This window comes from Chlamydotis macqueenii, chromosome 23 (assembly GCF_036417535.1).
Source record: "Chlamydotis macqueenii isolate bChlMac1 chromosome 23, bChlMac1.mat, whole genome shotgun sequence".
Taxonomy (NCBI): Eukaryota; Metazoa; Chordata; class Aves; order Otidiformes; family Otididae; genus Chlamydotis; species Chlamydotis macqueenii.
The window spans coordinates 5611606-5627782 of NC_141578.1; the positions used below are offsets into that span (position 1 = coordinate 5611606).

At 52.9% G+C, this 16177-nt stretch overlaps 1 protein-coding gene across 1 annotated transcript in view; it reads right to left on the bottom strand.

The window, feature by feature from the left end:
- Positions 1 to 1042: 1042 nt before the first annotated feature.
- The window catches only part of PLXNA2 (plexin A2), a 167912-nt gene continuing 152777 nt past the window's right edge, over positions 1043 to 16177 (bottom strand). Inside the window, exons 27-32 of the mRNA XM_086765428.1 lie at positions 14560 to 14659; positions 12282 to 12472; positions 11531 to 11700; positions 9123 to 9335; positions 8711 to 8861; positions 1043 to 7858 (exon numbers count right to left, since the gene is read on the bottom strand). Of these exons, the coding sequence (XP_086621554.1) occupies positions 7763 to 7858; positions 8711 to 8861; positions 9123 to 9335; positions 11531 to 11700; positions 12282 to 12472; positions 14560 to 14659 (921 nt within the window). The 3' untranslated portion in view covers positions 1043 to 7762. The remainder of the gene's footprint in view (positions 7859 to 8710; positions 8862 to 9122; positions 9336 to 11530; positions 11701 to 12281; positions 12473 to 14559; positions 14660 to 16177) is intronic.

Genomic DNA, 16177 nt, shown 5'->3' on the forward strand with positions numbered 1-16177 from the left:
ACACGGCCGCGGTGCCAGACGCCTGTGTAAAAACTACATCTCGGGGCAGCCCTGCACTCCCTGCTGTGATCCGCAGAGCGCCGTGCCTTCCCCTTCTGGGTTAGATTTATCCTTTTAGTACCTAATTTATACAGGAAAAAACCCAAGATCCTTCTGAAAAAGCAGTAAGACCTCTTGTTTCAGTTCCTCATGCTTCTTTTTTAATGCTTCCTTAAGGGTCTCCATTCTTCTGTCACTTATCATCATCCAGAGTAATTTTGGGCTGTTAGAGAAAGTTCATTGCTGTAATTGCAACCATATTGGCCATTAAAGTTGACAGGCAGCTGCTGAAGAAGTCACTTGCTGATTCCTAGCACTCAGCGTTTGCTCAAACGTTAGCTCGAATTTATGAAATAGAAGCAAATGCATTTTACCTTAAGTACCGATAATTTCAAGGAGGGGAAAACATCCAGGCCTTTTATTCGTCACGAGCATTTGCCTGCTCCTTCCCCGGCCGGAGCAGAGGTGCCCAGTGCTCCCCGCAGCCCGCGTGCCCTCTCTTCGCTGCGAGGACCGGTGCTCCTCGGGGACACGCCTCAGCCCCGCCGCCCCTTCTTCTGAGGCGATGACCTAGCACATGTCCCGGGACATTTGTGAGCTCGTGGCCAATTAGCAGCGATGCTAAAACTCTGCCCCGACGGCTCGCGAGAGGCCAGCGAGGACAGGAGCAGCCTCGCCTGCCCCGCTCCACGAAGCAGCATCGCTCGGTCCCTCAGCGCATCCCTGCATCCACTGCACTTTGTTTTTCATTTACTGCTGGAAAAGTTGTCTGTGCTGCCAAGGAAGAAGCTGCTTTTCAAAGGCTGGAGGCCGGGGGCAATGCCAGACCCCCATCCAGCCCAGCTGCACCCGCGGCTTCGCTGCGCAGGGGTTATTTCCAGATTTCCACTTACCCATCTCTTGCTGGTGTGACTCAGTCAGCAAAGATTTCTCACCAGTGTACTCAGCTTACACCACAAATGCCACACACCATGAAGTAGAAAATAAGGACCCACTCAGGAGGGCTTTTTTAACCAGTAAACTTTATTTATATATAACAACAGTACAAAGTGAGTCCTTGGCTTGCAAAATAGGAGTGTTTCATATTTACACTAGGTACACAATAATATATTAGAATAATAACAAAACCCCCTTTTTCCTTGGGACATTTTTAAATACTTAAACTTTCTTACATTTTTTCCACAACACTTGTAAAAACAACAAAAAAACAGACAATCATCTTAAAAAAAATATATAATACAGAACTCCAGTGTGTCAAGTATTACAAGGAGGGGAGGAGCCAGAGAACGACACGGCGGAACGGGTACGGATACAAATCATTCGTTATTCCTGCCAAGACACAAATCCCCTAAAACTGGCATGTGTTTATTTTAAGGATAGGGGGCAGAAGAAACCGGAATCTGGTCCATGGCTGATACCTCTACATTCTGTGACGCCTTTGGGGACTCCCGAAGTTTTAGTACCTGTACGTTCCCTTCCCCCTGCTGCTTCCCACCGCTTCTTGGAACGGCCCAAGGTGCCATGAACACCCAAATGCTCCTCAATAAGAGGAGGACATTTCACTGCAGTAATTTCCAAAGCTGTGAAATATCGTGGCAAAATCAGCTCATCGGCTCGTCTACCTTCCCTCAGCTCCTCCTCCAGGCACGCCTTTCTGCCGCGCGGTCTGTGAGATGGAAACATCTGATGGAGAAGCCGTTGCATAAACTTCCAGGCTCATTCAAACAGAGGTATTAAAGATCTCCAAGGAAAGGCCGTACAGGAGATCTCCTATGTGATCCGGCAGCCTCAGGAGGCCCGGTGAGTTTGGGATATTGTCCGTGCAACCGGATGGACCCTGCAGGTCCTCCGAGCACGTTCGCACGCGCTGCAGGAACGTCTGATTTTTCAGCGTTATGTTCCACTTTTACAAAGAAAGGAGAGGAATGGGTAACACGGGGGAAAGGGGATCTGAAAGGACAAGCACATAGACACCGCCGTGCTCGCGCCGTGGCCCAAACACCTTCAGCTGCTGCCTTCGAGCTGCTCCTGGTGCGACTGCAGCCACATCGGTGCAGGCGCCCGGGCGAGACGAGGAGCTGCTTTTTCAGCGTGGGAGCAGGGGGTCCCTGCCGTCCCGTGCTGCCCCGCTGCCCTCGCCTCCCCATCTCCCACCCTCCAGCGAAGCACCCCGGGCCGCAGGGCGCAGACGGGGAACCAGAGCTTTCCGCCGGCAAGGCAACAGGTACCGCGCGCAGCCGGGATGCCGGCTCTGCGCCCTGCCTTGCCCAGCACAGGACCATCGCCCGAGGTGGGGATTTTTTCATGGCGAACAGAGGCTTTGCACAAAGCCTTCCAGGTGGCAAAAATCAGTTTGAAGACTGCCAGGCTCTTCCCCTTCATAACTGATCCGACCCACCTACATTTAATCTGCCCATTCAGGGTTGCTCAGCTCAGCAGATCCTGAACAGCACCCCCTTCGCAGCGCACACTGGCATCACTTACTCTCATTATCTCCCCACTCAATGTCTAATTAAAAAAAAAACCAAACAACCACATCCTCTCCACATGGGTGCTGGGTGGCCTCGTTGCTGTCACCAGCGCTGAGCCTTCAGCCTTCTGACCCACTGGTCTCGGCGGCCTCGGGCGACGCGGGAGTTTGCACCAAAGACACATTCACTAAACGGACGGGACTGCTCACCCAGCGCTACCCGGTACGAACTATGTACAGCGTCGCAGCTCCCTGCGTTATTGGCTTGTGGTTTGTGGTACAGACGCAATTCTGAGACAGGATGGCTGAAGCTTTCTGGCATTTTAATGCATCTTTGATGTCAGTTATTTATCCTTCTCCAAACTTTTTTTTCTTCTCTCCAGGGTACAGTCACTCGTGAGCTTTCCCTGATGTCCCAGCTTATTCAAGTCAGTCTATTTTAGTTTAATTTAGTTTGGTGAGCCGCGTCCCGGTGACAGCCCAGCTCTGACAGCACTGCAAAGTGGATGGAGAAGAGCCAGCGATGGGTGAGGACGTGGCTGAGCTGCTGCCGGGGACCAGGCTCGAGGCACAGGCTTGGACAGGAGCATCACGAGGACCGTGCTGGGAGCCGCTCTCCCCTTTGCCAACCTGCTGCCCTGGGGACAGAGCGAGCGCAGCGGGCAGGTCCGTGCTCCTCATCCTGGCTGCTCAGGACTTCTGGAAATAAGACCTTGTTTGTAGGCTGTGCCCACTGGAGGAGGGAAGTGCTCCGAGCCTTTCCATGCAGAATTAACCGACTCGCACCGAGGCGCTCGGAGTCAGCAGCATACAGAAATGCACCCCAGAGCTCTACGTCCTCTTGCTTTTGTCCTCCATGTGCCCACCCAAATTGTTTCCTACATTATGACATTTTTGGTGAAGTCCAGTTGAAGGTAGGAGAGAGAACTTAGGTGGGGATGGGCCGTTAGGATTTTAAGACAGTGTGTGGAAGGCACTGCTGTGATGAAGGTCTCTGTTGCCACCGCGTCGAGTGGCTGCACTTGTGACCCCGACTGTGCCACAGCACCGAGACCCTGCGGGAAGCCATCGCTGTCCCGCACGGCCACGTCCAGCATCCTTCATCCAACCAGGCTGTGGAGCGGTTTTGTTTCTCGGTGCTGGTTCCCATGGTGGGTCTTCACGCAGCTGCGGACTGGTCCATACTGGATCCCATAAGGACTCCAGCACTTTGGCCGTGCTGATCTCTCCTGCCTCCCTTTAAACAGAAATCTGTCCTTTATGGCAAAGCGTGGACCGCTTGATGTCCACACCCTCTGTACTTTGGTGGGCTGCAGCGTTGCGGTGCTCCACAGCGGGGCTTATGCAGAGACAAGCTTGCCTCTAAGACTCTAGTACATGGTTTTTTTAAATAAAGGCTTTCAAGGTGGAGAAGCGTTTGATTAGCACCTTGCTCCCCCCTCGGAGTGGGTGCTTTGATAGCTCATGAGCAGAAGATTAAATGGAATTATTTAAGCAGTGACACCAGGCAGAGAGATTCCGGAAAATGACGTCTCCCACTTTGATGTCGAAATACCTGAAACAAAGTGAGCTGGAGAATCAAAACACCAACCGGCCTTGCAGGAGGAAGGAGGCAATGAGAGGGATGTGAAATCGTTTCATCTAAGGCAAAGTCACTGCCCCCTCCCGACCAAACCTCCAGTCCAGTTTGCTGCGAGTGTGAAGAAAATGCCCTTTTGAGATCTGAGGCTTCTTCCTCTTCCCGAAGGAGTAACTGCGAAGTCGGATGCAGACAGGGCAATAGATTACAAGCGCTTTGCCCCAGGGGGATATGTTGCTTCATTCCATATAATTGCCTGTAAAGATCCATAATTCATGTCAAGCACCCCGAGCAGACACTTGGCAGATTATCTGCAGGCCACCCCTTCCAGCCGGCACCGTGCTGTTCCCTGCGCCATCCTCCTGACACCCTCTCAGATGATGGAAGAAGAGATGCTTCTGCTGCTTCTCTCGGAAGTCAGTCAAAAGTGTAATAGCTTACTGGCTTGCAAAGTGCTCCTGCTGCTTTCTCTTTCCTCCTCTCCTCAAGTTCCTCCCACAGCACAGAAAATAAACTCCCTTGTCCACTTCTCTCCTTAGCGCTCTGGTGTATTCATGGAATACAGACCCCGTGGTGACTCAGCTTGGACACGTTGGGTTCTTTTAATCCTTGCTCACAAACCCGTCCCTCTGGGCTTTGCAATTATTTTTCTTTTTTCCCTCTCACCTTTAACCTTTGAGGATAATCCCAGTTTACGGGCCCTTTCCCAGGCTCCTGCCAGCAGAGGGGGAGAGGTTGTGAAGGGGCAAACCAGCCGAGTGGGGCTGGCAGCCCACCGCGCCGCACACGGAGCATCTCCCGTGTGCCACCTCTCCTGGTGCCTGCCCGTGGGGGGACAGGTAGCCAAAATGCATGTGGAATAGAGACCAGTAACCGGCATCATCGGCATCACCGCTGGGTGCCTGCGGCACCTGCCCTCGGCGCTGCCCAAAACCCCTTGCCAGAGAACCCAGGGGATGGTCAGGGACCTCCGCCTTTGCTGAAGAAATACTGGGGAAGGGGGAATGACAAAATATTTGCTTACAGGGTGCTCCTGGCCAGAAGGTAGAGCAGGAGGAAAGTAGGCTTAAATCAGCTACGCTAAAGTCTCTCAAAGAGTTGTGAAGAAAAGAAGTCGATGAGAGCCTGACTTGGGCTGTAGGGCAAGCACAAGTTCACCAGCACCCAGGCGATGAAAAGCCAGGTCTTTGCTTCGGGCACTACTCCCATCTTGTGAATCCTGCAGAAATCACTATGCAGACTAACATTTAGACGTGTTCTGAAACCATCTGGAGTGCTTTCTTTGGGTTTCAGAGTACCGTAAGGATTTGGTGAACAATCTGGATACGAATACCCAAAACAATGACCACAGATCTGGAAGTCACCCACATAAGCTGCATGCCAGATCGCTGTGAACAGCGCTAACAGGAACCGGTACAAAACGAGACCTGGAGGATTTCAAACCCTGACACTCCGCCGTCCCTGTAACGCCCCAGCAAAGAGCCGGGCGGGCTGGCGGCTGCTGCAACGGTGGCGCATTCACCAGATTTCATAGGGCAACCGGGACGTTTACACCATTTCTGCCTTTAAAATTACAATCACTGCGCAGGAGAAGGATCCCTGGAAGGGAATTCTCCCGATACCGGGCAGCACGAAACCCGCTCTGCTTCTCGGTCTCTCTGTCTCTGCCAGCTCTCGCCGTGCCTGGCTAAATCCGAGCCCTCCAGGTACAAAGCTCAGGCTGTTGTAAATGTCAGGAACTTATTGCACAAGGTTGATCATTAGCATTTTCTTCCAGAGTATTAACAGGGCCCAGAGAAACTCACAAAAGTGGATTACCAAAAGAAAGTGGACTTGGCATGGCTTTTACTGAACGGTAATTAAACCAACAAGTTTCCTGAGTATTTCTCTTCATGCTTCTCCCCTTGGGGCTGCGTCTCCAGACCCAGAGCCAGCAGCGCTCTCGGCGCACGGGGAGCCCACGGGCACCTTCCCGGGCTCCTTTGAGCGGGAACGCTGGAGGAAGGGGATGGATATGAAAATGGATTTTCCTTCAACACACACCCGGCTGCAAACTAACGTCCCAGTCCAGCACGGCACGGCCCAGACAGGCACTGGGAGCTATTCCGCTGCCAAGCTCCTGCGGTCAACGCTTCTGTTTCCATTAGACCTAACCAGCCTGTCCTCCCCACTGCAGCCAGCACAAGTATCAATATTTATTACAGAGAGAAATATTTACAGCATTCCTTCCCCTCCTGGCACTCTACAAAGGGACACACGTAAGCTTTGGTGTCTTGGAAAGAAATAACACTCACAAACACGTGCCTGCCACTGGCCGCAAGAACACGCGGCGTTGGGGCCAGCGAGGAACTGGACATCACAACGAGACGCCGAGACAGAGACAAGACAGCAGTGCTAGCTGGCCCGGGAAGCGCTGGTTGAGGTTCCCCCTCGCCTGGAGCAAAGATTTCCTTCTCCCTCCCAGTGGAAACACAAGTCCCGACCCCGGGCGGCACCGCGAATGCTGGCAGAGAAACCCAAAGGGAGCCTGTGCTGATCAGCTCCGCAAGTCAAAGAGAAAAGCAATAAATACCTCATCTCGCCACGGCGGGTCTCTTCAAGCATCTCTCGCTGTAAACATTGGGGTTTGTTGGGTTTTACTGCAAGAAAAAGTGGTGGCCGCCAGGAGCCACCACCAAAATGCACCCAAGGGGGCTTCATCCCAGCGGGGAGAGGGCAGCCGGCCGCTTCCGCCCAACCTGCACCCGCAGAAACCAGCAACGCGCCGGCCGCCGCTCGGCACGGCCGTGGCACCCCTCGCCTGCTGCCGGATCACCGCGGCGGGGCCGGCGAGGCGCAACGGGGGCGGACAAGGGGAAAGCATTTAAAATCAGGTCTTTCCTCATTCGACAGTAAATGGGATTTAAAAAAAATAGATATATTGACACTATATAAATACAGAGATAAAGCTGGATTTCAAGACAGGTTGGATGATCCGATGGTTTTGCCATTCAGGTAAAGGTCCTTCTAGTGCCTATAAGTTACTCAGCCACTGCACTATTTTCTGGCTAAACTGCTATTTTCCTTGTGTAAAAAGGTGTGGTGCAAATTTGTGCTCATATTTTCGTAAGATCCCAAAAAGAAGAACATTTTGGTTTTTCAGACTTTCCAATTGGCGTTGAGTCCGTTTGCAGAGCGCCTGAGCCGTGTCCCCGGGAGCCTCTCGAGGACAGGATTCAGAGCCGAACCTTGTTGGCAGGATTATCTCTGTGGCCTCTGTGGTTTTTGCTCTATTTCTTTTTTTTTCCCTTTTTCTTTCTGTTTTTTTTTTTTTAAAAAAAACCCCTTTAAATAAAGTTTTATTTTCTAATATACATCAAAGAATTTTCATGCAAAGCAGCAGTCATGGAGACATCCAGACTTTCCAGGTTCCTTCTTTCCATGTATGCTGGAAAAAATGCTCCATCTTCATTTGACTTGGATCGAGATGCTTCGTCTTTTTCTCTTCCTGCCTTTTCAAACCGGATCCTGTACGATTTTGAACACAGTCAGTCCTTGGGCCAGTCTCTGCTCCCTCCAGAAGAGCCTTGGTGTGTCTAGGTGTGCAGTGCCTTCCTTGCTTGTTCTCCCTCTTCATTCCCGAGAGTCCGTGCGATCCTCTGCCCTTTGCCGTCCGCGAGCACCGCGACCTTTCCTCAGCTCTCGATAGACATGGCACCAATGAGTTGCTCTACTTTGTATGCCAGACGCTGCCTACGCGCCTGTTCATCCTGCTCCAAAGCCCCGATGAGCTGGTACGGAAAAAAATAAAAAGGGAGGGGGGTGGGGGGGAAGAAAAGAGAAAGAAGTCAGCATGTGAGAGGGGGTGGGAGAGGCGAGTGGGCAGCAAGACGTGAGCAACTTGAAATGTGGATGTGTGAAACTTAAATAACGAACGGCAAAGCGACGCGGCGAGCGCTCCGCCGCGCTGCAGCCGAGCTCATTGATTTGTTGGACGGCTCGGCGCGTGTTGCCCACGCAACACAATCGTTCCCACTCTTGCACCTTGAACTCCACATCCCTTGTCTCACTGAGCAAGGAAGTGATGAGATTTTTAAACCCGAATCGGGAAATGGCTGTGGCATCGTATCACAAATGCACACACGCAATTAAACGACAAACCCCTTCCTTTTAATGGGCGTAATTGCAAAATAGATTCTTCCCGCGCTGGAATGAAGGGGTGGAACAGATGGCGAGAACTTGGTTTCAAGTGATGCATTCATTAAAGAAGCTCGTGCTGCCAGGGGCTCTTTGCAAACAGGAGCCTGCGTCACTGCAACACGGGATTTGTACCATGCTCTTCCCAAAAGACAGGGACATTTCTGGGGAGCTTCACTGGGTCACGATGATTTTCCACTGCATTTAGGAGTGGGCTGCACTGGGCGCATGCCAAGGCTGAGGAACTGCAGTTGCTCCCACAATATTTTGGCTCTCAGTCCTCCTGGGAATACGCAGCAGGCATGGCCAGGACTTGAAGCAATTTATGCACGAAGAGAACGGAGCGGGGCAGCAGTGGTTCGGGCACGGTGACGCTGCATCGAGGACCGGGAAGGAGCTCGGGGCGGCAGCGAGGGGGACGCGCGCCCGCCGCGGGGGACACTCACCTCTTCACTGTACTTGCTGACGTAGGAGTAGATCTCGTTGAGCGCGCTCAGCATGTTGAATTCGGCGGCGTGCAGGCGCGACTGCTCGGCGAGGTAGGCGTTCATGTCCTGGTCGCTGATGGCGGGGAGCTTGGCGATGTCGGCGTAATACCTACAGGAAGGAAGGGCCGAGGGGGGCCGTGAGAAACACGGATGCTCAAAATGCCCCTCTCCCTCTTGGGATTTAATCTAAGCTCTGCAGGAAAAGGGATCCTGCTCTGTAGGAAGCTGAAAATAAGCAGAGGGATGCTCGGCAGGGCTCTGCGCTGCAAGAGCCGCCCTGCTGCATCATTGGCCGCCGAGAGCAAAGCTGCTCAGCACGGGAAGTCGGGCCGAACCCCAGTGCCCAGGCCAGCCCCACGCTCACGCTCACCTCTCCACCCAGCTCTTGTAGCTGGGGATGTCCTTAGCGTAGAGCAGCTTGTTGGAGGGGGAGTCCTTGCCCAGGCGGTGCTCCGAGGTGGAGCAGGAATCCATGAAGGTCTGCGCCACGACGGAGAGGCAGGCGTCCGTGATGCTGCCTTTGTGGATATCAAACACAAACTGGGGGTTTTTGATTACGTTCACCCAGAATCGGAGAGGGAGGCTGGAGGGAAATCAAGAAACACAATCAAATGTTGAGACAAAGGCTAGGAAAGGGCACTTGCTGCCGTTTGTGTTCCCAAATGGTACGAAGCAGCAATAATCTGAATAGGAGCTGGGCCAGCTCCATCGAACACCAGTTAGACCAGTTCTGCCTGGACGCTGCTGCCCCGCTCCAGGGTCTGACGCCGTGCAGGGAGGTGGAGGAGGCGAGAGGCAGGCGGGCGGCAGTTGCGGAGGGCAGGCTGTCCGTGCCAGGGCAGAGCCAGGCCATGCTGGCTGGTACCGGCTGACCGGCTCTGCGAGGAGCCCATTAAACCAGGTTCGTTAGAGCCGAGTCCGCGGCGCAGGGCTGGGCCCAGGGCAGCGGTGCTGCCGCCCCCACGCTAATCAGCCACCGCCCAGCCACGCCGCGGTCCATCATCTGCCAGCGGTGCAGCAGGCATCAGAGGCTTTGTCCCCAAATCCTGAGGCCTTTGCAATCAAAGGGGAATTATTATTCCTTTTTTCTTTGCCTGTATAGCAGGATCAAAAAACCAGCTGCTGCTTTCTATTACCTTTCAAGTCGCGGCGCTCTGTCTACCCAGCTAGCTGCACGGAAGGTTTCAGCCTTAACTCTTGCACTGCAGGCACGCAGCTCAGCGGCATCCCCGCATCCCTGACCCCCATCACCCAGCTCTCTCGTCCGAGCCCCTGTTTGATTTGATCTGCTCCAGCGGCCTCCTCCCATCTCCCCACCAAAATTCCCTTTCTGGGGATGCTGCAGCTGACCAAAGCGCTCAGCAGATCTGTGGGTTCAGAGACCAAATTTTCGCCTTTCTCCTGAGCCCCCCGTGCCCCAGGGCAGAGGGAAGGACCAGGGCTCGCGTGCTCTGATGGCTCTGGCAGAGCAAACGCTGCTGGTCAGCGCCTTCTCTTTATTGCTTTAAGAAGTCTCATCTTTTATTTTTTTTTTTGTGATACTAGAGTTTTTATCCTAATAACTCCTTCTTCTAAGGCTTTCAATAAATTGTTTTCAGCTTCCCACAGCCTTAGCGGGGAACCAAGCTTTTGCGGCCATGACGATTAGACTTTTAAAGCATGAGGGATTCGGGGGAAAATACAAAGTCTTCAGGGAGCAACCATTTGCCGTGCTTTTTTTTCTTCCTCGCAGAGGTAAATTTCTAACCCACGGAGCTTTTAATCCTAAAATAACAGCAGAGGCAGAGACGTGAGGGCTCCCGTTGTTCGGGGAAGGCTGAGCCGGGCTGCAGTCTGTGTTGGCCGCACGCGGGGTGGCTGCCTCCCCCCCTCGCCACCTCCTCCCGCTGCTCCCCAAAGTGATGGGGAAGGTGCAGCCACTCCCAAGCTCTCCCATCCCTGGCATTTGTGTCCCGGCAGGGAGCCCTGCTTCCCACCAGCAGACCGGCTCCGCAAACCCAGCGATTCCCAAAGTCCAGGTATGCGGATCCACAGCCCAAGGCCAGTGCCCGGCGCCCACCTGGGTAGAGGATTCGGAGACAGCCAGGCTCATGGTTTAACACAGCACCGGGGTTCCAGCTCGTGTGTGCACAGGGGACAGCACGAACCAGGATCAAACCCCACCGCCACATGTGCATGGGGCAGCAGAGGTGCTGGATGAAAAGCAGCAGCATGGCTTTGTGGTAGAGTCATAGAATAAATCACAGGATGGTTTGGGTGGGAAGGGACCTTTCAAGCCCACCCAGCCCAACCCCCCCGCCAGGAGCAGGGACATCTCCAACCAGATCAGGTTGCTCAGAGCCCTGTCCCACCTGGCCTGGAACGTTCCCAAGGATGGGGCATCCACCGCCTCTCTGGGCAACCTGGGCCAGTGCTCCACCACCCTCAGTGTAACAAATTTCTTCCTTACATCCAGTCTAAATCTCTCCTCTTGTAATTTAAAACCATTACACCTTGTCCTATCACAGCAGGCCCTGCTGAAGAGTCTCTCCCCATCTTTCCTGTAGCCCCCTTTGGGCACTGGGAGGCTGCTCTCAGGTCTCCCTGGAGCCTCCTCTTCTCCAGGTTGAACAGCCCCAGCTCTCTCAGCCATTACCTCTCATGCTTTGGAGCTATGGGAGTTGGTTGTTCCTGGCCTTCCCAAGCTCTTCCCCATCCCTGTTTTTCCGCAGGACACAGATAATTGCTCAGTACTCAGGCCTGCCCCCCTTCCCTTCCACTCCCCTCCTCCATCCTTACCAATTGCTCTTCCACGTGTGCCTCACATCTGTGTCGTGGATGCCGTGCTTATCTGCCTGCTCATCCAAGAAATCGAACATATACTTGATGGCCAGGGGGAGCGCGCTGCCGCGGTGCACGGTGCTGAACAGCGTCTCGAACAAGTCGTCCACAAATTTCTGCAGCGTACCCTAACGGGAGCAGCAAGCGAGAAGGTGAAGGGAGGGATGGGCGCACGCTTGGTTGAGCAGCGGTGGCAGGGGAGGGGATGCCAGATGGTGCTGCCAGCCCCGCAAAGCACAGCCACGGGCCCCACAGGAATAGGGAGGGGCAGGGTCTTTACGAACACTGCCTGCACTGCCGAAGGACCCCGGGGAAACGCTCCAGCTACTCACGGCTGTACTGACGCCTTATTTCTAACCTGGAAAAACATCTTTCGCTTTCAGAAGCAAATCTGCGTTATCTACAGCGATGAACACACAGCGCAAGGCAGGAGAACTCTCCGGCCAAGGAAACCAGTTAAATATTTACAGGCGCTGCTGCCTCTCTCCAACTCTTTGCCTTTTAATACTGTGCAGAACAATGAAGCATTGCAGCAACTGCCTTGCAGCGTGAGGAAATCTGGGCTTCTGGTCCAGGAGCCACCCAACCCCTGGGGCCCAGGAAAGCCTGGCGGGGTCGGTCCCCCCGGGAGATGAGCATCCCCCCAGCAAGTACGTATAAGGTAGACCTCCCTACACGTTTCCCAAGGAATTTAGGGCACAGCAATTACCTTTGTAGCTAATAGCCTGGTCAGGTAGATTTCAGACACCATCTTACTGCCCCGGTCTCCTTCCTTCTGGTCTCCGTGGTCATGGTTTTTGACCAAGTGCCAGACCTTGACCCCGCTCTCCAGGTCGGGAGTGATCATGGGGGCCCGGGAGCGCAGGCTGTCGGGGCTGCCGGTGTAGCGGAACGTGGAGTCTGAACGTCGGGAAGAGAAGTCGGTCACGCTCAAAGCAAACCCTTTCTTTCATTTCCCCATCTCCTAGCGATGCCACCATGCTCGCTAATGCCAAAATCATCTGCACCATCTAGGCACCAACAAAATTTGGCATTTGCCAGAGGTACGTGTTGGTCTTCACTGAATAGAGTTCCTCAGACCTGAGCCTTTCTGTTTTCACGCTCAGACCTGTGACTTTTCTGCTCCATTCTCATCCTTTCCTTATGTGAACTCAATCACACGGTCTGTGCAAGATTCCCCCAGCAGCTACAGCTCACGCTAACCCCAGGCATCAGCTCCTGCGGCACCGGAGTCCCGATATCAGGATTTTGTAACTAATAACAAGCTGCCCGGCACAGCCAGCACAAAGGGCAGAAGAAACTGCTGTTCCTCCTCTGGAGCCTTTCATTAGAGCACCAAGGGCTCAAGCTGAGCATCGACTGCAGAGCCCGAGGCCAGCGCCGCATCCCGGCCGAGCGTTCCGGCCTCCCTGCTGTCCCCGAGTCTGCCCTCCTCCGCAGGGAAAAGGAGCAGACAAAGGTTTTTCCCTTAATTGCTCAGAAACTAGGGAGGGATGTGAAAAATATTTAATTTCCCAAAGAATGTGCCTCTCTGGATCCCATCACTATGTCTTCAAGCCGAGACATGGGGCTGTTGGGTCCTCCTCTCACCGAATTTCTTTGTTCTCTGGGAGTGAGGGGATCAATCACAAATCAGCCGAGGGAAATACGCAAGTCATTACCAAACTCGCTAGATTTTCATCCCCAATTAAGGCTTAGATAAATGGGTACTCCAACTGACATAATTAAGGAGACAGACAGGGGGACAGCTAGGGAAGCATCTAGTAATTCTATTTTTAAACAGACCTCTGTACTTATATAATGGGAGAAGTAAATAAATCCCTCATTTAAATTCTACCTGCACAATTAGAAGTATTAATCTTAATGTGAGCAGTGACAGTTCACATTGGTAGTTTGCAAAAGCTTTTCCACCTGGCATAGATCAGCGAGCACCGCGGGCTCGGGCTGCGCGACCCGGCCTCGCTTTTCCCATCACCTGCACTGCGGGAAGTGCTGGGCGCTCGAGGGGCTTACACCTCACAGGGAGAAACGCCTTTTCTCCTGGCTTTTCCCTAAAGATTCTCCTGTGGAGGGCTCCTCAGAACCCTCGCTTGAGGAAAAAAAAAACCACATTATTTTGGGAGCTATCGACAAGAGAAGGTGAGGGGTTTGTCAGGAGACCTCTTGTTTGTAAAACACTCTGTAAAATGAAAGACAACGAAAGATCAGCGCACTCGAGACGTTGCCTCTGCTGCCTTTTATGGCAGTACATTATTACCATTATCGTGGATTTAGCGCCATAAACGCACGCCTGGCACCTCGCATGCTCATTTACTGCGGCTGCAGCGTCTTCAGGGACTTGCAAAGTGCTGAGCCCTGCCATTCTGCGGATAATGAATTCCCAGTGCGCACATCCGAGCACACCGAGTTAAGCTTGCCGTTACCTGTTTCTGACCCATTAGCTAAGAATTCAGGATCCTCCACTTAGACGAGAAATAGATGAAGGAATCGGGCTTTTCCCTCGCGCAGCCCCGCTTACACGCAAAGGACACAGAGCCGCTTTCCGGCAGCGGGAGCCCCGTGCAGAGGGTGCTCTGCAGCATCTCTCCCATCTTGGCCAAAAGCCTTCCCCTGCCTTTTTCCAAGAGCCATGTTTCCAAAGGCTGCTCGTGTGCTTGGCATTTCCTTTTCCCTCCTCTCAGCTTCTCTGGTCTTTTTGCTGTTCTGCTCACAGATGGAAAAGCCTTTGCAAAAAAAAACCAAACCAGTAGCCAAGGACATTTTTCTGTTTGGCACATGAATGCACTTTCCTTTTGGCTGACGTGGTGCCCACCTAAATCCCTTAAGGTGTCGCACCTCCAGAGCTTCAAGAGCAGCCCCATCAGGACATCCTTTCTCCAGGAAAGCTGCACGCTCCAGGCTGGCTCCGAAATGTGTGGCAGTGCAGGAGCGATGCCCAGGTGCTAGCCCTGAGCCGTGGTTCCCCAGCCCTTAACTCTGCTTCTTACCGTATCTGCTAATGGACGTCCGGGATATACTGGCAGAGGCAGGGATATTGTAGGAGGAGGTCTGTTTGGGAACCAGCGCCACGACCGAGCGGTCCGATACCTGGGGAGGAAAAGGAAGGGAAGGAACGATCAGCGAGATCCAGCATTCGCACCGCGATCGCCGGCCGCTCCTCCAGCAAGGGCAGGTAACAGAAATCCACGGGGCACGGACTGGGCAGGGAGCTTGGGGTGCAGGGCTCCAGGGGAGCACGGGGGGTATGGGGGACACGGGTGGCCGTCCCCCCGCCAGCACTCGCAGAGACGCCGAGCCCCGCGCTGGGTCCGCAGCAGCTCGACAGCATGGGACAGAAGGAATGGAGCAATAAATCAAAAGACGTATGGAAGATGTTTTGGGTTGTTCTGATTTAAGATTACATTTCAGCCAATAAAAATGAGAATCTCAAGAATTGTTGTGATCCAATTAAAGTAACAATGCAGAGGGAATAAAAGGGCTATAATAACGTTATGGATCATAAAACATTGCTATTAAACCATTTTTTATTTTAGCAATTTTTACGAACTTTAAAAGTTTGATTTACAGCTGAGCAAGTCATAAAGCCATCTTTCAGGGTATTAAATTGTCAGTCCCTCTGCTGCACCAGAGAAGGAATTAAACACTAGGAAGTCAAACTATAAATGAACATTAGTCCTAACAAGATTTTGTTATAGCAGATTTTAGTAGCCATGTTTAATTTTATCCTCCCTATAAATCTAGTAGTCGCTGGAAGTTTTTTAACTTATTTCCCTTAATTAAGAATCTGCAGGTTTCCAGGGAACGAGCCTGAGTGTCTTTTAATTCGGAACGCGTGGCCCGTGGTGCCGCACGGCGAGGGAGCGGAGAGCGGAGTCACTGCATCGCACGGGCTGATGGACCCGCCGGGACCCAGCCAACAAATCACTTAGAGGAGCTGTGCGAAAGAAATGCTTCTTCGGGCTGGAGGAATTGCTTTTGGGGCTAAGTTCTCCGTTATTCGCTGGGAGTCCTGCGAGGGACGCGGTACCATCCCCACGCACGGGGAAGCTCTGGGGCAGCAGCTGCATTTTGTTCCCCCAGCATCTCCCTGCGCTGGCAGCAGCAGGAGCGTTCGTACAACGTCCTCTGCTGCGAGGTGACCTGCACACAGCGACTGTCGCTGCCTCCAAGGCTTTGGGTTCCATTCTGATGAAAGGTTTCATGTAAACGAGCTATTATTATTGCTAGTGATAATGGAAATAATAGTCACTTGCGTTTCACAGCACAAAAGTGAGATATTTCTAAGCAAAACACTTCAAACACCTCTGTTATTTCCTCTTCTGCTCCTGCCTCACTTCATTGAATTTATTAAGTCAATGGAAGAAGCAATCAGCGGCGATATTAATTTCTCAGGCTGTCATTAGCTGCCACTTGAGTTCAATTTCACCAGGGAGGAACCGGAGCTGCTGTGCCGGGATCCGTTTCCACCATGGCTGTGGTTAACTGGGAGAGAGGCATTAAAAATTCCACACACACACACACACACACACTGAGCACTCTCACTCTCTAAATTTTGGGTCGAATGACTCTTGACAGCTAAAAAACACCAGCCTGCAAATTAGCATC